This window comes from Cyanistes caeruleus, chromosome 1 (genome assembly GCF_971803275.1).
Source record: "Cyanistes caeruleus chromosome 1, bCyaCae1.hap1.1, whole genome shotgun sequence".
In the NCBI taxonomy this organism is placed as follows: Eukaryota; Metazoa; Chordata; class Aves; order Passeriformes; family Paridae; genus Cyanistes; species Cyanistes caeruleus.
The window spans coordinates 109,374,697-109,398,748 of record NC_141701.1 but is presented as its reverse complement, the minus strand read 5'-3'; the positions used below and the strand labels follow the sequence as shown (position 1 = coordinate 109,398,748).

Sequence of the window (24,052 nt, the reverse complement as noted above, 5' to 3'; positions counted from 1 at the left end):
TTATTATCTGCATTTATTTTTAGACAAAATATGTCAAGATACATAAAAATTTGATGTGAGCTTTGAACAGCTGGCAGATTGTCAGCATAGTCTTAATGCATCTTCAGGATAACAGAGAATAGAACAAAGATTGATGCAGGAATGTGGGTCTGATTTCCAGAAGGCCCTCTGTGTAACCTGCATTTTGCCATTTACAACAATTTTGCAGTAAAAGAGACAAGATCCAGGACAGAGGTTTCCAAAGGCATGTTACTTAATTAGATTTATATAGGACTTTTACATTTGCTTACCTCCATTCAAAATCTTTCTGTTATTCCTTCTCAGTCAAGTACTATAATTAATCATCAAAGGACTACTGTTATTGTTATTTGGTTATCTAAAAATTAAAATTATTTAGCATATTTTCTGTTTGCTATTCTAAATTAATATTAAGCTGAGGTGTATCTCTTAGATCCAGTCTCTAAGAAGATCCCCATTACTTCATGGCAGAAAAACAGCAGTTGACCTTAGAGTGGATGGTCCTGCACCCTCTAATGCTGAAAGTTAAGCAAGAGGGTAACTGTTCCCAGTTCTAGCAGGAACTTGTTTCATTCTAAGACAGGAAGGGTGGAAAAATCTCTTCTTTGTCTGAACAGAGGATCCAGAATTCTGCCCTACTATTAGAGACAGTACTAGGAAGGGAAGCTAATTTGTCCACTGCTTGCTGCTTGCAGGCTAGGTAGAGACTTGTTCTTTTTTTATTGCTATAAACCACAATAAAAGTAATAGGATCTCTTCTATTATAGGTTGTATTTAAAATCATAATATTTACTGTTGCTGCAGAGAATCTTAGCATTGGCTCTACAGTACCTGTACTGTAGCTTGCTTAAAGAATTCAGCCATCCTAAACCACAGTCTTTCAGAATAGGTGCTGATCACAGAAATAGCCAGTGGACTATTAATTATTTAGTGGTGGACTAGAACTCTTCATTCCTTCCAGATATCAGTAATTGGATGGTAAGGAGAGACCTTGCTCTCTAGACTGGAGATGGCCCGAACTCTTTTGCAAATGGAAGCATTTAAATGGACAAGGTCAAATTGACATTTGGAGTACTTCAGGTGAAAGATCTGGAAGTACTAAACTTGGTTTTGCTTCTCCAAAGTGGATTGAAGCAATTTAACATTTTATCTCCCAAGAAGGCATGAAACCTGTGTTTTGCTATTGTTATTTTCATAATGGGAATTGCTCTGATACAATTTCTGATTCTGTAAGTGACTGGGAAAACTAAGGGCAAAACACTACCTGTGTTAGACACGGGTAATAACAAAACTGCCATTGACATTAATGGAGTGAGGATTTTGTTCACTTTCCTTTTAAATTAAAACAGCAATCTTTTAAATTTGAGGTGTTAAAAATACAATTTTTGTATTCCAGCATTTTCACAAACCTTTATTTAAACAGAAAAATTAGATCCTATCTCTAAAAATATCCAGTAGTATCATCTCACAAGAAAAAATGACCGAGCAAAGCAGAACGCTTTTTTCTGCACACAAGGTAACTTAACACATACTTTACAGTAAGACAGTAATGAAATCCTGGTCTGCTTTAATTTCTGAAAGATTTCCTACCATATTGTACAATATAATTTCTATAACTTCCTGTCACACCTTCCTTGTTCAGTTTTTCTCTGAATAATTTCGAAATTCTTATTTCACTGTCTCTTAAATTTTCTGTCTTAATGTGTCCTCCTTTCATCAGTTGTTTGCATTAGATCGAAAGTTAATACCACTACTTATGCAAGAGCATGTCCAAAAATAGAGGAAAACACAGTTACTGAAATACTAGCTTGAGCTGAATAAATATACTGAAATATAATCTGTGCTTTCAGATTAAAATCCATCCACAAAAACATCGATTACTACTTTTTTACATCAATTTCATTATGCAAGTGTCATTCTTTGTTCCTAAGTAATAAACAGCTAACAAACTGTTGCTTTATTTGATGTACTTTACCTACTTGTATTAATGCAAAATAAGTACTGAAACAAAATCAACAGCCCTGAACCAAAAACCCTCTGAGCCAACTAATCAACAAACTCAGAAATCACTCCAAACCTGTCTAAAAACTCTTCCATGCGCTCAAAGAAACTCTTCTGAATCATATGACCTCCCTCTGAAATTAGTCCTACAATTCCTAGTATATTAATAAAACATTAAATCTTTTTTTTTCCTCTCTTGAAGTTCTGTAACCAAAAGCAATTTATCAGCTTCCCCAAAGTACTGTTATTTTCCCATCAGTGCTATTTCATCACAGTGCCCCAGATTCAGAGGACTAGATTCATCAAAAGGATGACTGACTAGTATTTAAATATCTTAAGCAATATATAAGACAGATAGTTTGTCATAGAATCACAGAATACCCTGAGTTGGAAGGGAACCACAAGGATCATTGACTCTAACTCCCAGCCCTGCACAGGACACCCCAGGAATCACACCATATGCCCAAGAGCATTGTCCAAAAGCTTCTTGAGCTCTTTCAGTTTGGCGCTGTGACCACTTCCCTGCTGTTCCAGTATCCAGTATCATCCAGTATCAGGTGAAAATCTTTCTCCTGATATCCAACCTCCCCTGACTCAGGTCCATGCTGTTTCTTAAGAGTCCATATGATGATGAAAAGGATATTTAAGGATATTTTAAAAATTTAACACCTGAGATTTTTTTTTTTTTCCTGCAAGATAGTTCCACTTACTGTTTTTTCCTCATTTTTCTCTTCATCTGCAGACTTTAATGACAGTGTTTTAAGGGAAAGGCCATAGTATTCTAATGCAAGTCATTTAAAAATATTCGAAATATTTATGCCATTCAGTAGGCATTTTAAGGAGCTCGTGTTACAATGCTGCCGTAGTTCACAACATTTTTGGGAAACCTTACATCTGGTGCAGAATATAGGGAAGTTGACGGGGAGCTCAAGAGTCCAGTAACAAATCTGGAGCGCCGTTAGCCAACCACATAAATCAGTGATTCAGTCTCCGCAGCCTTAATGTGGCATTTTAACATGGCTTTTAAGGCCACGTAAGTAATGTGCATAATTAAACAGCGTACTCTGGCTTTTTAACTGCTCAACGCGCCTTTCACGGCCTGGAGACGCTCGGGCAGGACCCCACCGGTCACTGTCAGCCCTGAGGCGACGCGCAAGGCGGGCGCCGGGGACACTTTGCCCCCCGGCTGCGCGGCGCCTGCGCAGGGAGCCATGCCGGTTCCCGGCAGAACAAGGCAGGGCAGGGCAGGGCAAGGGGCGAGGGTAGGAAGGAAGGAAGGAGGGAGGGCGGGCGGCGGGAAGGGGGAAGGCAGCGCGGAGCACATCAGGTGACCGCGTCCCGTGACGGCCCCGGGCCGCAGGGCGGCTGCGCCGAGGGGGCGGTCTCGCTGCCCGAGCTAAGATGGCGGCCTCCAGAGCCAGTCTCTGAGGCAGTGGGAGCGGTGTAGCGGCTGCCGCCCGCCCGGCCGGCCGGAGGGTGAGGGGTGAGAGCTTCGCTCGGTGCCCCTTCGCCCTTATCGCCGGGGAAGCGCATTGCTGGTGGGGGCAGGTCCGGGCAGCGCGGGCTCCCCGGCCAGGTAAATGCCAGCGGCGGGGGAGGTGAGGGGGCGGCGGCAGCAGCCCCCGCCTCCTTCCACGGTCCCGGGCGGTGCTCGGGGCCGGGTGGGTTGGGCGGGCGGGGGGCGCGCCTGACCCGCGGGGAGTGGGGTCGGGGCTGGGGCAGGGCTCGCTCTGCCGCCCGGGGGCTGATGCTGCCCGCTCCTGCCCCAGCCGTGAGGGGCCTGGGGCTGTGAGCGGGCGTCCCCAGTGTGGTACCTGTCAGCAGCCGCTTCGCTTCCTGTGTCCGAGCAGAGGAGAGGGCTGGGGTTCTCCAGCTTCAGCCTGCCCGGTGCTTCGCTCGGCATGCCCCGCACCTGCTGCGGCTTCTGTAGCCTCCGGGCAGAATTTGTCCTCTTTATTAGAAGAGTATTGATGTGTCTATTTAAGAAAAAGGAACGTTATTTTTCTCCTCTTGCCCTCAGATCAAAATATACCCGTCAGGAGATGCTTTGGGAAATAATTTATGAAGGGTGGGAGAGATGTGGTGGAAATACGCTTTCACAGAGATGAGATTTTGTTTCTTTTTTGAGTGCTAACAGTATGCCTGAAGACCATGAGCAGAAGTAAATGCATCTTTCAGAAAATCTTCCCTTAATGTTCTTATTTTTCCAAGAGCTTTTGAATTTCTTCCATACATGCTTTTAGCTTGCTTTTTGTTTTCTGAAAGTCAAAACAAGTGGTCATATTGGATGGTTTTCTGTCTGCGGTGAGCTGCCAGCAGTCTTTGGGATAGATTTTCCTGTCTTGTGGTGTGAAGTTTGTGTCTTCATAGCTGTGCCGCTACTGAGGGCTGGGTTCTGGGCCATAAAAAGGTTGTCTTAGCACTTCAGTTTGGGAGGGAGAGATCTTTTTTCTCTTTTTGGCTTGGTGCTCTCGAGCTGAGGGAGTGTTTGAGCATTCTGCTAGGGGGGAAACATAGGCCCAGAAGTTTATTCACAGACTTCCTGTGAATGCACTTAATCTCTGCTGTGTGGCTGCTTTTGAAGTTAATCTAATCTGAAATGTGTTTTCCCTTTTTCTCTTTGCTCTTTCACGAATAAGATCTGTGATGGTTGGAGTAAATGAAATTGAATAGACAAGTGCTTGTTTCATGTTACTTAGCACTGGTTAGATAATACTGCATTTCAGAAAATAGTCCTTGTTTAGAATTTAAGTTCTCTGAAGGTGAAGTCTTTTTTTTGTTGTTGATTACTAGATTTGTCTTCATAGGCTACTTGCATGTAGTGAGATATGTTGAAAAGGAGGAGGCTATTGAAGGAACTACTAGTGACTTGAGTTTCATGTTAGGACTGACTTAGGAGGATACTCTACAGTCTGATGAATAAAATCAAAATAACAGGATCAGCATTACAGATGTGAAAATTATGCTTGGCTCTAGCCTGCTTCATTTCATATATATGCAGCTTGGTCTAATTCCTGCCTACTATAGGCAGCCAAGTGCCAGAACACTTAGCTAGAAGTTACTGGCGCCTTTCTATTATTACTGAGAGTTTTTTCCACTTGGAGCAGATATCTGAGTGTTCGGAGACAGAGCTGCATTTCTATCCGTGTGGTATAGACTTTCCGGGAACTTTAACCTTGTATTTCAGCCTTGTTGGAACACATTTTTAAAAAGATTTATTTCGTATGTATTGCTTGCTCCTGTGGGTGTCATGTGGCATTTTTCATAGTTTCCAAACACATACTTGTCCTGAGGGACTGAATCACTTTGTATTTCCAGATTTTAAGTGTTATGCTGAGGCTTGGTCTATAAAGCAAAGATCTGTTTTTCATACTAGGGAGGTGACTTTGCTTTTGACTTGTTTGAAGCTCAGTAAGTGAAACTTACTGACTTAATAATTCTTCTGCTGGCATTCAACCATATCTTGAAGTGTTAACCTTCAACTGCTTAGCTTCCTGATTTGCTTCCAAAAAACTATTCTTGGGTCAAAGAAAATTAACAACTGTCTTGCTGCACTAGTAAAACAGAACATTATTCTGAAGAAATATGACAGGATTGCTAAACTATGACTTAAAGGAACACTTCTTTTTTTCTTCCTCCCCTTAGTTAGTGTATACACTTTTGTTCTGATACTCACCTGTCTAGCTGGTTAATCAGATTGGTTGCCTTTTAAATTTATATTAGCATTCTGCTTTACCAGTGAACCAGAGTCTTCCACGCTTTTTCTTATCCATAATACTGGTCCTTAGTGAGGGAATGGGGCACCTGGAGGATGGACTCTAATGTTGTCACTATCATTTATGCAGCAGTAAGGCTGAGATTCTCAGCCTGTTTCTGTTGTGGGCCACTAAAGATGGGATTGCAGCTATCACTGAGGCAGGTTGCATGTAGCTTCTTTTAAAGAGCTGTTGGGTCTCATCTCCTTTCTCTCTTACAGAAAGGACTGGGAGTTCCTACACTACAGATGAAATATGTTTCTACAGTTTATTAGGCTGTAGTACTTCAGGAAAAGAGTACAGTTCAAGGAAGAGGAAAACTTAATGCTTGCTATAAAGAGTCTGTTTGAAGTCAAAACTCTGCCAGTTAGTGACCACAGCAATGAAAGAGGAGGCTGAAATGTAGACAGCTAAAACATTTCAGTGCAGAGAAACTCACTTACTTAAATTTAAAGCTACAGAGGTGTAGATGACTGGAAATCAGGCTCCAGGCCTTTAAGCTAGCAGTCAGGTATGTAGAACCACAGAATAACAGAAACTTAGGGGTTTTTTTAGTACTTTGCTCTCATTTCTTTTCAGTTGGTTCCTGTTTTTATGCTCACAAGTATGTCTTCTATTTCTCAGAAAAGTCACACTTGAGCTTGCTATGAGTATCTGTCCCTGTGTAGTAAAGACTTTCCAGGAACTTTAGCTTGTATTCAGCCATGCTGGAAGAAACCTTTAAAACAAAATCACACTTTCTTATCTGCATTTCTCTTTTTCTTTTGCCCAAGAAATCTCAGTTTCTTATCAGCATTTCTTTTACTCCTCTTTGCAGTAGAAGAGAATAATAATCCTGTGTGGGGCTCTGAATCCTACCTTTTGTTTAAGAAAGGTATTGAAGTTTTGTAATAATAGAGAGATAATGTAATCAGGAAAAAACTGAAATCTGAATTCTGCACCAAACTTTGAACCCATGTCCGAACTTCTGACTTCTGACTGTTCAAACTTCAATTTATTCAATAAATCGAAGGAAACGTACATGTAATTACAGCTGTGCTTATTGCTTTGATGTCTGCAAGGTCACAGTCTTTCTTCTGACTCCACAAGTGCTGGTTTGGGACTGACTTGTCTTGGTTTCCTGAAATAGATTGTTTTCCCAGATGGTACTTTTGTCTAAAGAATGTGAAATCCTGGAAAAGTGGAAAGTGCATGCAAGTTGAATATAGCTTGTGTAATATACCTACTTGTATAAAAGGTCCTTTTCAACTCAAACTATTCTATGATGCTGTGTAGCTTAAACTCTGAGGCAGGGGGAGTCCTGAAAGCAGTTCAGGCCCTTTAGTTTAAGGGGTTGCTATTTCTGGTACATGAGACACACAAAAATGTGGTTTCAGCTCATCCCCTAAAGCCATTTCACTGCTATTTACAGTACTACAGGAACCAAATAGGAAAGTGTTGTTCAACTTCAGCCCTGTGAAAAAGCTGATTAAAATATTGGGAGGCTATTTTGGAGAGTGCTTTAGTTGGGCTCCCAAAAGAAATTGCAAGTTGTTGACCACACTTTGCCTGCAGAATTCTTGGATTAACTACAGTCTGCATTCAGCATGCCCACTCTCAACCAAGCAAATCACATTTACAAACTGCTACTTTCAAAGTAGGTTTTGCCTCTGCTCCAGTGGAAATAGAACATCTGGGTGTTTATCTAGTATCAAACCTTTGAAAACCATCAGTATAGGATATGCAATAGCTGTGCTGCAAAGTATTCAAAATAACCTTTGAAGTTGTGACTTCTCTACTCCTAGGTACCCCAGACCATTAAGATGACTGCTCTAGTTAGTGCTTTATTGTCCTGGATGCTTTTATGAGTGAGATAGCAAATTTCACTCAATTTTTATGTTAAATCGGTCAACTTTTAAAAGCTCTATTGAATGCAGGAAGAAGAGGTAAAGGTAACAAGAATGTTGTCATTTTTTTGGAAATTAATATGTAACTGAGGAGGCCACTATAGCTTACACTGGCAATACTTGATTCATGGTAATGCCTGATGTATTCTGCAAAGTCAATGGTTATACTGTTTTAGGTGCTAAAATTACAGTGTATCACACTGTAGATACTGTAGATAGTACAAGAGGGATGCCACACTGGTTCTGCTGGAATGTGTAAAGGAAGAGAGCTTGGTTTCTTCTGAAATATCTTTGCCTTTGGTATGAAGTATTTTTTTCATCTTGCTCTTACTGTGGAATCAAAGACAACTGGAAAATAATTGCTGGGCTTTACCACAGCAGCTCAGAACACTAAGCTATTGTTTGCCTTTTTTCTCTGTTAAACTGCTGGAAAATGTGTACAAGAATTAATTGTTAGTAGACTTGGGCATATATTGCCCCTGTGGTAAGTCTCCTCAGTGGGAGGGATAGTTGCAATCGCTGCCCAGAACCGTGAGTAAAGCATCAAAGCTAAATGATTTTATTGGTTTTCATCTAAACAAAAAAGAAGTCTGGTGAATTCATCACTTGTGTTTCAGGTACAGTACTTCATGCATCAGTATCCTGATTCTAGTGAGATGCTAGTGTTAAAAATACTGGAACTGCTGGTAGCTCATAAATGAGTGTTTCTTACTTTTGTATTATTAGGAGTAGATATTTGCAACACTGAAAACATCTTGCTTTAAATACTCTAGAGCAAGTGGTGTTTAGGTTTGGGAGACCTCCTGGTTAGAGGAGTCTGGTATTGGTGAAAATGGAATTACAGATAAATAGATCTTTTAATCCTGTGCTTAGTGGAGCTAGTCTTGTTATAAGCATCTTATTTTATTTTTACTAATACTTTAGTCAATGTCAAGAAAATGGCTTTGAAAGAGAGGCATGAAGAGAGTTTGAAAAAAGAGAGGTTGCATATATGGCATGTTGCTTTGTAAGATAACTTTAAAGCAAAACTACCAGATCTAAAGTGTGCTGCTGTATAGTAAGATCAGTGTAGTTTGGATATAGCATATTGTTTTGATTCTTATACATGGTAATAATAATAATAATAGTTCTTAAACCAAGCAAAAAGGAGAACTTAAGGAGTAATCATAGCATGCTTTGGGTGGGAAAGGACCTTAAAGATCATCTAGTTCCAACCTTGCTGGCATGGGCAGGAGCACTTTTCACTTGACCAAATTGCTCAAGACCCATCCAACCTGGCCTTGAGCACTTCCAGGGCTGGTGTAATGGGGTGTCCAGAACTTCTCTGGGCAACCTGTTCCAGTGCCTCACCATCCTCACAATAAATAATTTAATCCTAACATCCAGCCTAACCCTCCCCTCTTTCAGTTTAAAGCTGTCACTGTGTCCTGTCACTACATGCAGAAAGCCCTGCTGGCTTTCTTGTAGGTCCCATTAGGTACTGGAAGGCTATTCTAAGTTCTCCCTGGAGCTGCCTTTTCTCCAGGCTGCACAGCCCCAGGTCTCAGCCTGTTTCCATAGGAGTGGTGCTCTAGCTCCCTCCCTGGCCATCTTTGTGGCTCTCCTCTAGACTCACTCCAAAAGATGTGAGGTTCTCACTCCAAAAGATGTGAGGTTCTCACTCCAAAAGGTCATTCTTATGTTGGGAGCCCCAGAGCTGGACACAGTACTGCAGGTGGGGTCTCACAAGAGCAGAGCAGAGCAGAAAAATCATCTCTTGGCCTGCTGGCCAGTTTTTGTTTGGTGCAACTTAGAATGTGATTCTGGGCTGTGAGTGTACATTGCTGGGTTGTGTCAAATTTCTGATCAACCAGCACACCCAAATCCCCCTCAGGACTGCTTTCAAGCCATTCTCCACCAAGCTTGTATTTGTGCTTGGGATGGCCCGGCCCACGTGTGGGGTCTTGCATGTGGCCTTATTGAACTTTGTGAGGTTGGCACAGACCTACCTCTTGCACCTGTCAGAGTCCCTTTAGATGTCATCCCTTCCCTCCTGCCTGTTGATGGCACCACACTGCTTGGTGTCATCAACAAACTTGCAGAGAGTCCGCTGTCCATATCTCTGACAAAGATGTTAACACAGTGCCAGTCTGAGTCTTGACCCCTGAGGAATGCCAGTTGTCACTATCACCACATTAATGTTGAGCCATTGACTGCAACTCCTTGAGTGCAACCCTCCATACAACTCCCTATCCACTGAGTGGTCTGTCTGTCAAATCTGTGTTACTTCAGTTTAGGGGCAGGATGTCAGGCTGAACAGTGTCAAATGCCCAGGTCCAGGTAGATGATGTCAGCAGTCAGTTGCAATAATTCTGCTGAATATCCTGCCCCTCATAAAACTTTGTTTCCAAAGACTGGCTTTAGAGAATTTAAGTTGCCACAAGTCACTGGCATATTAGCTTTGAAGATTTCACTCAAAGACTGAGTCACTGAAACACGTAAATACTGTTCTCTCTTCCCAGAGGCAGTACCTCAAATTTCCTTCAGTAGGTAGTGATGATTGTGCTGGTTCTTCACCTGAGGGAAGGAATTCTAGAGTTCATTTGGAGCAGGTTATCCATTCTTCATGCTTATGACTCCATAACTGCTACAGCCTTTGTTCAGAAAGAAAATAACCTGAAGTTGAAGAGGGTAAAAATTAGCGATGAGCTAATGTTACAGGGCATCCATCTCAAAAGAAGAAATCTTTCTTTGCCAAGTCAAGCAGATGTAAAAAGATAATGGGTTGTTATCTAACTTTCAGTGGGGTACTGACTGGGATTGGGTTACTTGGGAGTTGCTTCAGGCAAGCTGTGTTCTTTCAGGCCAGAGTTAGTGTGTTTTTAGATGTTTTGGGGATGCCACTGTGTTACTGGTGCGAACCTGCGAGTAGTACCAGTCTTCAATCAGTAACAGGGAAACCTGATTTAACACATTTGAAAATAAAGCTAATGCTGTAAATGGAGAGTGACAACTTCACTCTTGTACTTAATCAGGGAATGTCTGCCTAAGTTCCTTGTATATGCAATGACAACATAGTGAAATAAAAGGGAAATGAATTTCCTAACTACTCAACATGCATTTGTTCCAGGCATTGAAAATAGGAGTACTTAGAAGCATTCCTTAGAACTTAGCAGCTCCTAAAGCAATGATCCACTTGAGCATTTTTAGGCAAGTTTCACTAAATTCCTCTGTGTGTGTTTAGGGAATAGATATTCCTGTATGAAATAAGCATGTCAGGATGTTAGTGGTGAGATTGCTTAAATTTTTACAGCACATGAATGGTACTTAGTCAGCTCTTTAATGCTCTCACAATGCTTAGCTAGTAAGTAAGTTTCTCAACCTCAAATTCTGTTTCAGACTGGAAAACAAACTGTTCAATGTATCCAGGTATCTCTTTACTGTTTATTTGCAGAATTGCAATAGGGCTTTGGTTTAGCTGGAGTTACAGGTAGAGAGGCTACTCAAATAATTTTATATCATACAATTTTCAGGAATAAAGTATTTTGGAGATGACATAAAATATACTTGAATTTGAATGTGCAAAGGTGCAGTGAAAGAGTGATTGTAATATGACAAATAGGATATAACTTACTGGAACCTGGTACTGTTAAGGAGTAGCTAGTATAAAAAATGCAGTGAAGAAACTAATAATTCTTGTGCAACTTGGTCCATGTATTGTTTGGTAAAGATAAGTTTAAAAACAAAGTATTTTTGTCTTGAAGCATATTGATGATTAGTGAACTTTGGTTTTAAATAAGAATCATGAGTACTAACAGGATGTCTCCTTTGTTTTCAGGTGTTGGCACAGAATGAATATAATTAGAGAAAACAGAGATCTTGCTTGTTTCTACACAACAAAGCATTCATGGAGGGGAAAGTAAGTAGTTTGTTAATTTCGGGTTTTTGTTTTTAAAGTTGTATGTGATGTTTTTCCTCTTTTTTATTGGATTTAACTGCATAGTTTTAACTTCATCCAGCTGATGAATGAAAATTGAACTAAAGGCTCCTGGTGCTCAGTGTCTAAATTAAATGTATCTTTACTGGAATCAGTTTGGATTTTAAACACTGTGGTTTAGTCTTCTTCTGCTTATGTTCCCACACTGCAGTGTAGCTCTGAAATGGACCATCTGACCTTGTCACCTTCTGGGTCTCTGGAATTTAGTAATAAAACACTAATTTTAAAGTGGAAATGTTTCTTCTCAGAACAGGTTTATGGAGGAGTAGTGTTTTATGTACGTTAATAGATGAGTATCACATATACATACATACACCTAAGAAGTTGTGTAACAGATTATTTAAACAGTTAAACTACTAACTGAGATAATTTGAAAAATTTTGCTAATAGAAATAAATCTGATCATAATGCGGGTTTTGGATCTAAAAATGAATTTTTGGTTATGCTTCTGTCTGTAAAAGCTTGGGAATGTCTAATAAAATTATCCACTAAGTTATCATAACTGCTATCTGCTATGCTATGTCTGAAGTCAGCTGTTACAGAACTTTATTTGGTATGCTTACCCACTTTTCCTTTTCACATGCATAGTATCTCTGTAGAATGGGGCTTTTCCTTGCTATCTAGACTTCAGCATAGCAAAGAGGGTGTTTTATCTGCACCTTGGGAACATGAGACCTGATTGGTTTCTAATGGTTTTATGAAGAGGTATTGTCCAAATCTGTTGGTTGACCAGTAAATTGAAATTGGTTGATTTTTTTTTTATTATGATTTTTTTTTTCCTTTTTGTCTGACACATTCATCCTATCAAAGACTGGGAATACTGAGAAGGAAAGGAGAATGGGTTTGCAAGGAGCGGCAGTCACGAATCTTTCACAGTTGTGCTTTGAAGAACCATGAGGTTGCTTCAAAGTCTAATCAAAGAGCTCCCTGCTTTTTTGTCAGCAAAAATTAAAACTCTGAGTAGTTCAGAGTCCAGACTAGACTGAGCAGCTCTCTGAGTGCAAAATCTTTCCTCTACCAAGTCAGAGTTTCAATTGACTTGAAAGAAATTGTTTAGTATTTAGTTTTATCTCAGTAGAATTGTATCCGGTACTTGTGTAAATGGAGTCTTACCTGAGTTATGATCCATGCGTTTGGAATCATGTGGGCATGGGTGAATAAACTACTTCTATTAGTAACAATAAGATACTATATTGCAGTAGAATATTAGAACAGTTTGTTCCTCCTAATCTTTCTGTTCCCCAGCAGAAAATGTCTGGTCTCTTCCTTAGAATTTTCTGTGGCATATGTGCAAGTTTAGTGTGCATGTGATTTGAGCCAGTTGGTGAAAATCAAATACATAAACCTCAGATTTCTTCTTTTGCCCAACTTCTCTCATTTAAGAGCCTGAGGCAAGCTCGTGAAGTTATGGTCTTGAACCTTGATTGTAATGTTCTGGTACACTTAGAGAAGTCTTATAGAGCTTTAGGCTAAGTCTAAAGTCTAGAACAGATTTAGTTTACAAATTTAGTGGCGTGTTAATTCTTTTATAGTGAGGGGGAAAGAAGTATTTAGTATGTAGTTGCCTCTTGTTTGTTGCAGCAGAAGCTTATTTGGTTTTCAGTAATTTTCTATTTGAATTCTTTAGTCCACTCAGTTCATAGTCATACATTCTCAGTATAATCTATGTATAATATTAAAAAAACCCAGTAACTTAATGTGTGGTGCTAAATGAGACTGAATCATTTTGACTGCTCATAGAATTTGTCACTTTGAATATGGCCTCTGTGTGTCCATAAAGTATTTTCCAGTAGTGCAAATGATGATGCTCCAGTGTTAATCTGTATATCTGTGAAATTAATGAAAAGTATTTTTTTGTTGGGTGTGGTGGTATGACATTTATCTGCCAGGTTCATTCTGATTTTAAAGGTCTCTCTGGTGCTTTGAAATAACCAGTGAACAGGCCTTTTTGTGGGGAAGAGAACATTTGGTTGAACTCTTCTCGAAACAGCTTGGTATTAGACAGTACTGCAGAGTAGTTTGAGAGATAATTAATAGTAAACTCTTGAAGTCCTGGAGGTATGAATACCTTTCTTACATGTTTATACATGAAATTCTGGACAAGAGTAGACCACATATAAAAGCTGACTTCTGAATCTTCTCTGTTAGTGAAACAAAACTTGGGTCTTCTGAGTTTACCTAGGGAGAGGAAACAAGGCAAATGGCAACTCAGCAAAACTGCTGTTCTCTCTTGTGTTCCTTGTCCTATTACATATTAAAAACTCTGGATAATAAATGCTTCCTGAATCTTGAAATGTAGGCTTGAGCATAAGGGGAGAAAAGGAAGGGGCTATGATGTTTGGAAGCTGGTCTTCAGTTTCGTGTAATGGTTGCAAATCCTTACTCTGTGACAAAGCACTGTGCAGCTCATAGCAGGCTAAGTAAGTAAACAAAACCTTGAGCAAGTAATAAAGAGCTTTATTACTTGTGATATGCTGTTCTAAAGAACTTAAACCTTATTTATAAGCTGTATAAAAGACAGAATACTTACCTACATTGCGCAACAAGAGGAGAAGTTGGTTTCTTCTTATGAACTAACATCTGGAGCATTCTTTGACAGGCTGAATGTAGTGGAATTATTAGCAGGTAGAGTTGCATCAAACGTTTTGCTTCATTGCTTCATGACTTCTTTAACCTGCATCCTAAATAAGGAAATTTCAACTATGTGGAAAAACAAATAGGTTTTGCAAATACGTTAAACATCATTATGGTGGCAGATCTGTTCAATGCAGATGTTCCTAAACTTTGAAGAAAATAAGCACTTGTTTTAGTTCCTAAGTAAACTCTGGGACAGTAAAGGTTTCAGCTCGCACTGGTTATTTGAATAATAATGGAAAATGGAAGGGTATTAAGTTTGTGAGATTACCTGACTGTCAGATAGATGCTCCTGACCTTCCTGTTATAAGGGATATGTGGGAGCTGCTCTGAATATATTTGAAGCCTGAGCAAAGTTTGACTTTTTACAGAAATGATGGCTTGTGCTGCAAACCTGTCAAGTGAGAGAGGAGAAAGGACTGCAACACAAGAATGCAGAAAAGGATGAAAGTGACCTGCTGGCTCTTGATGCAGTCTAATGTGGCACATACTCAGATTAATGAAGCATCTGGTTGATAATATCTTCTCCAAGCAAACCCAGTTTACCCAGAATTGAAACTTAAAGTCCTACACTGAATCAGTTTTAATATTGACAGCTAGCCAAATTATTTTTATTTGGTTCAAGTTCAAGAAGGGCATCCATGTTCAGATGCTGTTGCTTTACTAGCACTGGCTCTGGTTAGGTTTGGCTTTACTTTTTGGGCTGGATGGCTTCCAGATGGAGCGCCCGAGAACATGGTTTGTTCAAGTAATAAGGTATTATTAATAATCTACTGTTCCAAACTCTGCTTAGCTGTTTCAAAACTCCCAGATTCAGAAATATGTAAAGAGTCTGTTTTGTTCAGGGTGTATTTTGAAGATTATCTAGAAAATGAAGCCATGGTAAGGCTTTGATTTTGCACTTGATGCATCTAAATTTTGTAGCTTTAGCTCATTGCTGCTTGTGTCTGATACATTTGAAACAGAAGTAAGTACCTTGCTATTCTTTAAGCCCTGTGACAGTTAACTTGTCTGTCATATTAATGTGCAGTGACTGTAGCTTGGTGATCTGAGTCTTTCTTGAGTTTGGTATCTTTGGTTTCCCTCAAGATAAAGAAAATCAGACTTGGCTATAGTAGTACTTTGACTTGGTACAGTATTGTGACAAATTGTGTAAATTGGATTTTGTGTTAAAACTGATGGCTGAGACAGCTTCAGACAAATGCTTCTTTAGACTATTGCAGGAATGCTTGAGGTTTTTTTTCCTCTACCTGTGTAGCCTTCTTAGAATTTGTTCTTGTCTGGTAGTACCTTTCAGTGCAAGTTCCAAGAGTTTGATCCTGACTTAGCCACTAACTTAGAAAAATGTATGCATAAGTAAATCTGTTTAATAGTATTTAGCCTGTATGTCCCCTTTATGGGTATATAGAGCAGAAGAGCTTAACATATTATAAGGGTAAACTGGAAGCTAACAAAAAAGAATTTCATATCCATTTCCTAACAAAAACCTGTATATATCTTCTTAACATCATTTTTGCAGCTCAGTATGGATTTTCCTGTGACTTCTGGAGAAACTTAACACACTTTTGTATTCTAGATATAAGCGAGTCTTTTCAGTTGGAACCCATGCCATCACCACGTACAACCCCAACACGCTGGAAGTTACAAATCAGGTAACTGTCCTTTTTGAAGCTGATTTTGACTTGTGTTCATTATCCAGAGTGAATAGTGTCATTCAGGCTTAAGAAACCATCTAGTCTGACGAGATTTCAGAAGAGCCAGAAGGTGTGGCAGCTGTGTACAAAAGCACACATAACAGAAGGTCTGTCTTGCCTTTGTTTACTCTACAAATACCCAGTAGGGTTTTGTACTTTTAAGCAATTTCTTTTTATTGGCCAACAGGTAGTAGTTTGCCTTTGGCTGTACTGTTCTGAAGGAACTGGGATAAGTTTGATCACTGCTAAGCTATGTCTCTGAAGGGAGTTGGGACAGTTAGTTACTTTGCACAGTATCAAATAGGAAGCTAAAGCTCATGCTGTCACATAGCATCCTTGCTGTCATCTTGTTACAGGGTTATTATAGGTTTTAAGGGCAGGAGATGTAGCTTTAAAATTACTAACGGTATAACCTAATTACTTTCATTTGTCTAGTGGCCTTATGGAGATATCTGTAGTATTTCTCCTGTTGGAAAAGGACAAGGAACAGAATTTAATCTCACTTTTCGCAAAGGGAGTGGAAAAAAATCCGAGACACTTAAATTTTCCACAGAGCACAGAACAGAACTCCTTACAGAGGCACTGGTAAGATTTTTCTTTTCTTCAAGCAAGCAGTAAGTACTTGGTTACCATTACCATGTAGTTGTGGTAGTTTATTATGCTTTCTTTCACTGCCTAAAAAGTAGGAAAGCAAGTTTTTTGAGCTGTTATGTTAATGATCTTTATCTGGTGTCAGTTGGAGCAGGTACTGTATGATTTGTAAAGAGTGAGTAAAGCTACAAATATTGAATATATTAAACTGCAGTGGAATGGTGAGCCTTCTGAGGAGGCTTAAAATGAGTCCCATAAAACGAGTCAGCTTAAATGTAGACATTCTGGATAGATAGGTTGTCATATTTGCATTCATTCACTGTTAACTTTTTTAAAAACAGAGATTCAGGACAGACTTCTCAGAAGGAAAAATCACAGGACGGGTGAGTGTCTGGCTTATCTGCATCATGTGTGGTTTAAGGAAATGATCTAAAGACTCAAACTTCTACTTTGCTCATGTATTTTATGCTTGTGCTATGTGCTGCATAAAATAGCTTTTGTGAATTTGGATCCAAAGTCTTTGAGGAGAGAAAGTGGAGTTTGTTCAAGAGCATTGGGAGCCTCTTCACCAGTAGAATATTTGAACTCTTTGATTGGCCTGAGCCTCATACTTGTACATGGAATGTTACTGTTGAAATACAGGTCTGTGCTATGTGAAGTTCTTACCTGGAGAGGAGAAAAACATTGATTAATTAGTCAATGTTTGCTTTACTTTCTAATTAAATATTTTCTGCTTAACATCCTAAATATTTGATGCTTCCTGGAAGGATTTCTGTAAGTCAAGATTGGCATTTACTGCATTGTGGTAATACAGCAATAAGCAGTGCAGTCTACAGAGCTGGACTTTGTATTTGTCTTCTAGTCATAGAAGATAGTACTTCGAGTGCTTAAAGTTACTTTACATAATTTAAAGTACTGCATAGAATAAATCTTCAGGCATGAGCATAGTAATGCTGCTGGAATATGGGGATTCCCTTTGTCTTATTGTAGTTTAGAACAGACCTCTAACTTTTGCTGGTTTAAGTAAGTTTGTATTTGTAATGGAATATGACTGCAGGAGATGAAAAATGTTCACTACAGTGACAAACTTAGCTTAACTTGATTTAATTAGCTGAATAACAGTATTTGATGTAAATGCTATTTCCTCATCTAACCACAGTGTTCAGAAGTCAGTGGGTAGACCACCTTCTGCAACAAGAGAACTTACTTCCTTTGGGAGTGACTCTTCTGGGATTCTGTTCTTGCTTCAACATGCATTGTTTAAGCTGTGACCTCCTTGTCAATTGACATCTACATCTACTTTCCTTTCCTTCATAGTTTTCTTAATATAGATAAGAGCATTAAGGAAAATTATATAATTTTTTGAACTTACTAGCTAAGTAGAGAAGTACTGCTGTGTAGTAATGGAACATATGTAGATGTCTAAAATTAGCTCTCTCTGCAGAGGTATAACTGCTATAAGCATCACTGGAGTGATACGAGGAAACCTGTGATTCTGGAAGTGACTCCTGGAGGTATTGACCAAATTGATCCTGCAACAAATAAGGTCCTGTGCTCCTATGACTACAGAAATATTGAAGGCTTTGTTGATATTACTGGCTATCAGGGAGGCTTCTGTATCCTCTATGGAGGATTTAGTAGATTGGTAAGTATTAAATCAAAATATCTTGGTATCGTTCTTAGGATGTTTATAACTGCATATTTGATAATGAGACTTCAGAATAGGTGGAACATATAAGTATGTGCATCTTTGGGACCCAGCTGTGGAGCCTCAAGGCTTATGGACAGGTCCTAAAAGGAAAGGAAAATAGTTAAAACATTTGAGAGTTATGTATGAGTTTGGTTACGGTTTTTGGTGTGAGGGATTTTTTTTTGTGTGTATTACATGTTTAAGAACTAGAAAGGATGAAATATTTAGGTTTTTTCAGATAGTAAATATGTAAAATGTAATGTGGATGTGGAATTTCCTGTCATTTCTCAAATTTACAGAAGTGACAGGCAGTGTGTTACTAATCTACCTAACTGATGGAAGGATTCAATTCAGAAATAGACTGACCAGTGATGCCATTGCCTCTTTAGACCTGTGATCTGATTAATTGGCAACTTTGCTTGGGAAATACTGCAGTATAATGTTGGTTCTAAAATGATGACAGGGTTTCTGTGTACTGTACTTCAAGCAGCTGAAAAGGATCTTTGCACTATTAACCATAAATTAATTCTCATATATAACTACCTCAGTCTCTACTAAGAAAATAGGACTAGATGAGGGTTTCCATGTCTTTTGTTCTGCAGCATGCTTTTCTCTGGCATAAGACTAGCAATATGTAGCGGATCCTCTAGAGCTGCCCTAACCTTGAAGATCACCTGTGGTAGAAATTGCTTTCTCAGGGTCCTCACTCCTGCCAGGCTGTCAGGGTCTGTTGCCAAGGGTAGACAGGCAAGTCATGCAGACCACAACTTTAATGGCACACTAATGTATAGCAGGGTATCCTTTAGGAATAGCTGCTGTAGATATTTTTTTAAAGGCAAATGTAAAGTTAATAGTGGATCTCTTGTGTAATAAATACATGTCTATACTATGCACTTAGCAAAGGCCAGTCCAGCTACTGTGCACATTCCCTACTGTTAGGTATACAGAGGAGGATTGTTTATAGAACTGTGATTTTCTTCAGTTGTGATGTATTTTTTTTTCTTTACAAAATTTGCAGCACTTGTTTGCCTCTGAGCAGAGGGAGGAAATTATCAAGAGTGCAATAGAGCATGCTGGCAACTTCATAGGCATCTCTCTGCGGATAAGGAAAGAATCCCTAGAATTCGAGCAGTACTTGAATCTTCGCTTTGGAAAGTACAGCAATGATGAATCTATAACATCTTTAGCAGAGTTTGTTGTTCAAAAAATAACACCTAGGCACTTGGTAAGGCTGTCAGACTGAACATACTTGGTTCCTACTAAGTACTAAGTGTTCTCTTTCCTAGCATGCCTCTCTCTTGTTTTACAAGGAGCCTGTGAAAAGAGTACTAGCTCTTACAGAAGCTTGCTTAGTTGAGAGGGATCCAGCTACCTACAACATTGCAACCTTGAAACCTTTAGGCGAGGTAAGGGGCATTCTTTCTCAGTACTACTTCTTCAAATAAAGGCTCTAAAAGGGAGGAATTGACAGTATATGTAAGCCTTAATTTGTGGAGTAGCTAAATAACACTGCTTCATGAATGTTATACTTGTCCCTTATTTTTAGGTATTTGCAATAGTGTGTGACTGTGAAAACCCCCAGCTTTTCACCATTGAATTCATCAAAGGACAAATTCGGAAATACTCTTCAACAGAAAGGTAACTGGAGCTTCTGTGCATTATAGATTCTAATGGGAGTTGCTACTTATCGTAGTGCTTATTGTTCCTCAGCTTTTATAAACTTTGACCCTTGCAGGGGTTAACTCCAAGCCTTGCTGTTCTAGCAGTTTGCCACTTATAAATCAAGAAACTAAATCTCTCCCATTTACCTTCATCTTAACTTTGAGAAAATCTCTCCAGAGGTGTTCTGATGAACATAAAAAGGTGTTGGACTATTAGATGTTTCTCCTAAGCAATATAGTTCTGTGTATGCAGTACTTGGTTAAGTAGTATATCTGAAACAAGGGAAGAAAGCACAGTCTAGGTAGTATGGAATTGTGGAGGCTGTGAACCCTTTGAGCTCTTTGCTTGGAACAGTCTTAGTTGATTCTATTTAAAACAACCAGTAGAACAGTGCACTTGCAGTTGTAATACAGTCTAATCCTGCCAAGTGAGGTTTTGCAGAAAGCACAGGGATCAGTTGGCTGACAGTATGTGTCACTCATTAACAGGTAATCTAGAATTGATCCCATTAGTGAAAGGCTGCAGCTGGCTATACTGAGTTCAAGTCAGCTCTCTCCTAACAGTCAGTGAAGGAACACTGAAAGTTAATGGTTTCTTCCAGAGGTGTAGCTGTTTGCAGTAGTGTTAGAGACTCCAAGTATTGCTGCCTTTCATGATGTGATTTTTTTCCCCCTTGGTTCTTTGTCACCACTTCTGATTTAAATTCTATTTGTGTGTCATTGTCCCAACACAGAGATTCTCTCCTGGCTAGCTTGCTGGATGGAGTGAGAGCCTCTGGTAATAGAGATGTCTGTGTGAAAATGACCTCCACACACAAAGGCCAGCGTTGGGGGTTACTCAGTATGCCTGTAGATGAAGAAGTAGAGAGCCTTCATCTGAAGTTTTTGGCTGCTCCTCCAAGTAAGCTAATGCTTCTTAGCTGGGTTTGTAGTGCTCTTTAAGGCATCCAGATATTGAGTCAGGTACTGTACACTTAACTTTTGGTATGTCTTTTTTCAGATGGTAACTTTGCAGATGCTGTGTTCAGGTTCAATGCTAACATTTCCTACAGTGGAGTCCTACATGCAGTCACACAAGATGTAAGAATAGAGCCTTTACCCATCCTTTTAAGATGTTGCTAATGCATAAAGGAATTAATGCTTGTTATTTTTTAACCAGGGTCTCTTCTCAGAAAACAAGGAGAAGCTCATTAATAATGCCATAACAGCATTGCTCTCCCAGGAGGGAGATATTGCAGCATCTAATGCAGAGCTTGAAAGCCAATTCCAAGCAGTAAGACGACTAGTGGCTTCAAAAGCAGGCTTCCTTGCCTTTACTCAGCTTCCAAAGTAAGTGCAAAGTCTCTTAAAGCTTGGAGGTAGTAGATGAAAATAGGTCTTGAGCTTTTGTTAGTAACTTATGTCTAAAAGTAAGAAATGGAATTAGGACTCCCTTCTGAAAAGGACTGTAACACTGTACAAGATTGTTTTCAGTAGTATGAGGCTGTCACCCGGCTTTTGTGCAAATTGACAATCCCAGGTAATAATTTGCAAGTAAAGCTAATTCTTCATGTGCTAAATACTCTGTCTTGAGGCAACTACAGTTTAATGATTTTCCTAGTGGAAAAATTTTTAACATGTACCTTCATCCGTCCTTGAAGTAGGCAGTTGTTTATTCTCAAAGTATGCTAATGTCATTGCTGTCTTCAGTTCAACACAAGATAAAATGATGTTAGGAGGTTGCACTTCTGTAGTAAGTACAGACTGCTTGGAGTTTGTCTTAAATAACATAAGGAAGCAGAAAAACTGTCTGTTGTTCTGAAAACAAAATATTATTAGAAATATTTATGACTAGGAAATATAGAGCAACTATAATATAGAGAATGATGAGAGGAGTAACAGAAGCACTTAGTCTGAGACCTTTATAAACTTCTGTTTCTCTGTAAATAGTCTCCTGTAACTACACAGATACATCTTTATTTTGGTGAGTGTGCTTGGCATGTTGCTAACAGTGAAGTCAATATTTTCCTACCAAGAATCTCAAATTTATGAAAATATCAAGGTACTGGCTTGCTAAATGCAATGGGAGCAGACCCCTCTTGGCTGCTGACTAGATTTAATCTTAATTTTAAGATTTTAGTTTCTTCTCTGATCTTAGTGGTTTTGCTTTCGTTTCAAAAGATTTCGAGAACGATTAGGAGTGAAGGTTGTGAAAGCCCTCAAAAGGAACAATGATGGAGTAACCCATGCCTCTATTGACATGCTTTGTGCTCTTATGTGTGTAAGTATTAAATTTCAGGTTCTTTTACTTTGGAATACGTGAACTTCAGGCTACTGAAAGATGTGGAAATAGGGATTGCCATTCAACCTGCAGTGTGTTCAGACATGGAATAACTTGTTATACAGTGATTTCTTGCTGAACTTGAAGGGGGATGTGGGTAGAGAGAATAGCTTTTGGATTACAGAGTGGATTTTGGAGCTGTTAAGAGCTTAGGGTTGAAATATGGCTACATAGTGAATATTTGTTTTTTTATAGCCCATGCATGATGACTATGACTTGAGGCAGGAGCAGCTGAACAAAGCTTCCCTTCTTTCTTCAAAGAAATTTCTAGAAAATCTACTAGAGAAATTTAATTCCCATGTGGTAAGTCAAATTTTGGAAATAGATTTAAGCTTCTTTAAGTGCCTTTCCTAATTGTAATGAAAATGCTTTTGTCATACTTAGATGTCTCTTTGAAGGTATTTGCACCTGCAGTTGAAAATACAGCTGTCTGGCACTGAAGTTTGTTCTAATTAAGCTTGGATCTTGACAGGTTAGGACATAGTTGTCAATACTTCAGAATTTGAATATCTTGCAACAAATGTTTGTATGTTTAATATGGAAACTGGATAAGTAAATGAATAGCATAAACTTGGATTTGTGGGATTAAACTAGATAAAAGTAGTATGAATCTCCAATACGCTATAGAAACCAATTTTTTTACCAGGGTTGTGCCATACACCAAATAATGGAGTATTCTAAACTCGTAGTTTTTGTTTACAGACTATTTTAATGCCATGACAAAGAAGAGCAGCTTCAGCATCATGAATACTCTTGGACCACTGTATCTGAATTACATACCTGTCTTCCTAATTTCAGGATCATGGGACAGGTGCCCTAGTAATTAGTTCACTTCTGGACTTCCTGACATTTGCCCTATGTGCTCCATATAGTGAGACTACTGAGGGGCAGCAGTTTGACATGTTGTTGGAAATGGTGGCATCTAATGGAAGAACATTATTTAAGCTCTTTCAGGTAAGACTTACTTTTCACTATTATTAGAGGCTTCAGGTAATCAATGAACATGAATTTTTTCTTGTGTTCCTAAAAGACAGATTTGTCTTCAGCTGGTTAATGTGCCTGAATCTTTTCTATCTTGGTGAATGTTTTAGCAGCCTTTTATTTTGCCTTCAGATATCAGATTGAGGTGATTATTCTGTGGTGAATGATACGCCAAATCATTGTAGAATAGACTGCCTAAGACCTGTTTAACACAGGTTGGACTTCCAGATAGATTCAACAGATGCAGAGATCTTCCCCTGACTGGAAAGTCTTCTGCCTTTTTGTTTCTTTCTCAGTAAATGAGAGTTAAGAGATAGAACACCAGAGTAACATCCTCTTCAGTAATAAACCTGTAAGGATTGTAGCATTTTTAGCTAAAATATCCATGCCTTCTTACTGTAGAAGTAGTATTTTCTTGTGCTTTTTGATGAGTGTCAGCTTGTGTCAGCCAGTTTCCTCATCATTATTCCAGTTTCTCTGATAAAGACTGCTGTTCAGTGCCAGGAATTCTGTCTGGGAGTTGCATGAGAGATGCTTGTTCAAAGATAGGGTATGAACCCTTAAGGCTAGTTTTCACAAAACTGAATTGGAGGTAGAGCAGCCATGTACATTAGTTAAGGAAACTGAATCACAGATGATCTAATCTTCAGTTTTTGCACTTGGATGATTTTTTTTTTTTTTTTTTTTTTTTTTTTTGGTTTGTTTTTATTCTGTTCTAGCACCCTTCCATGGCAATTGTGAAAGGAGCAGGTTTGGTGATGAAGGCAATAATAGAGGTGAGATTTTATCAATGTTGACTGGGATAGCATGCAAAATATGTATTGTCTATTTTGGAAGTGAAGTTG

The 24,052-nt window shown here is 39.1% G+C and overlaps 1 protein-coding gene and 1 long non-coding RNA gene across 9 annotated transcripts in view; one reads left to right on the top strand and one right to left on the bottom strand.

Annotated features, from left to right (window-relative positions):
- The window catches only part of LOC111923547 (uncharacterized), a 36,049-nt gene extending 32,919 nt beyond the window's left edge, over window positions 1-3,130 (bottom strand). Inside the window, exon 1 of the long non-coding RNA XR_015275899.1 lies at window positions 2,730-3,130. This is a non-coding gene — a long non-coding RNA (uncharacterized LOC111923547). The remainder of the gene's footprint in view (window positions 1-2,729) is intronic.
- A 2-nt stretch (window positions 3,131-3,132) lies between these two features.
- DNAJC13 (DnaJ heat shock protein family (Hsp40) member C13) overlaps window positions 3,133-24,052 on the top strand; it is a 57,395-nt gene continuing 36,475 nt past the window's right edge. For 2 of the 8 annotated variants that reach the window (XR_015275861.1, XM_023919333.2), the window contains exons 1-16: window positions 3,133-3,253; window positions 11,478-11,558; window positions 15,847-15,922; window positions 16,400-16,549; window positions 16,897-16,938; window positions 18,000-18,200; window positions 19,264-19,470; window positions 19,556-19,651; window positions 19,792-19,883; window positions 20,641-20,807; window positions 20,907-20,986; window positions 21,066-21,235; window positions 22,067-22,166; window positions 22,422-22,529; window positions 23,025-23,180; window positions 23,927-23,983. Coding sequence is in view for 5 of the 8 variants with exons in the window: in XM_023919333.2 (XP_023775101.1) it covers window positions 3,231-3,253; window positions 11,478-11,558; window positions 15,847-15,922; window positions 16,400-16,549; window positions 16,897-16,938; window positions 18,000-18,200; window positions 19,264-19,470; window positions 19,556-19,651; window positions 19,792-19,883; window positions 20,641-20,807; window positions 20,907-20,986; window positions 21,066-21,235; window positions 22,067-22,166; window positions 22,422-22,529; window positions 23,025-23,180; window positions 23,927-23,983 (1,806 nt within the window). In the remaining 3 variants the exon portion in view is untranslated. Of the gene's footprint in view, window positions 3,596-11,477; window positions 11,559-15,846; window positions 15,923-16,399; window positions 16,550-16,896; window positions 16,939-17,999; window positions 18,201-19,263; window positions 19,471-19,555; window positions 19,652-19,791; window positions 19,884-20,640; window positions 20,808-20,906; window positions 20,987-21,065; window positions 21,236-22,066; window positions 22,167-22,421; window positions 22,530-23,024; window positions 23,181-23,926; window positions 23,984-24,052 lie in introns of all 8 variants that reach the window. The other 6 variants (XR_002861150.2, XM_023919332.2, XM_086849273.1 and 3 more) reach the window with 5 other exon arrangements.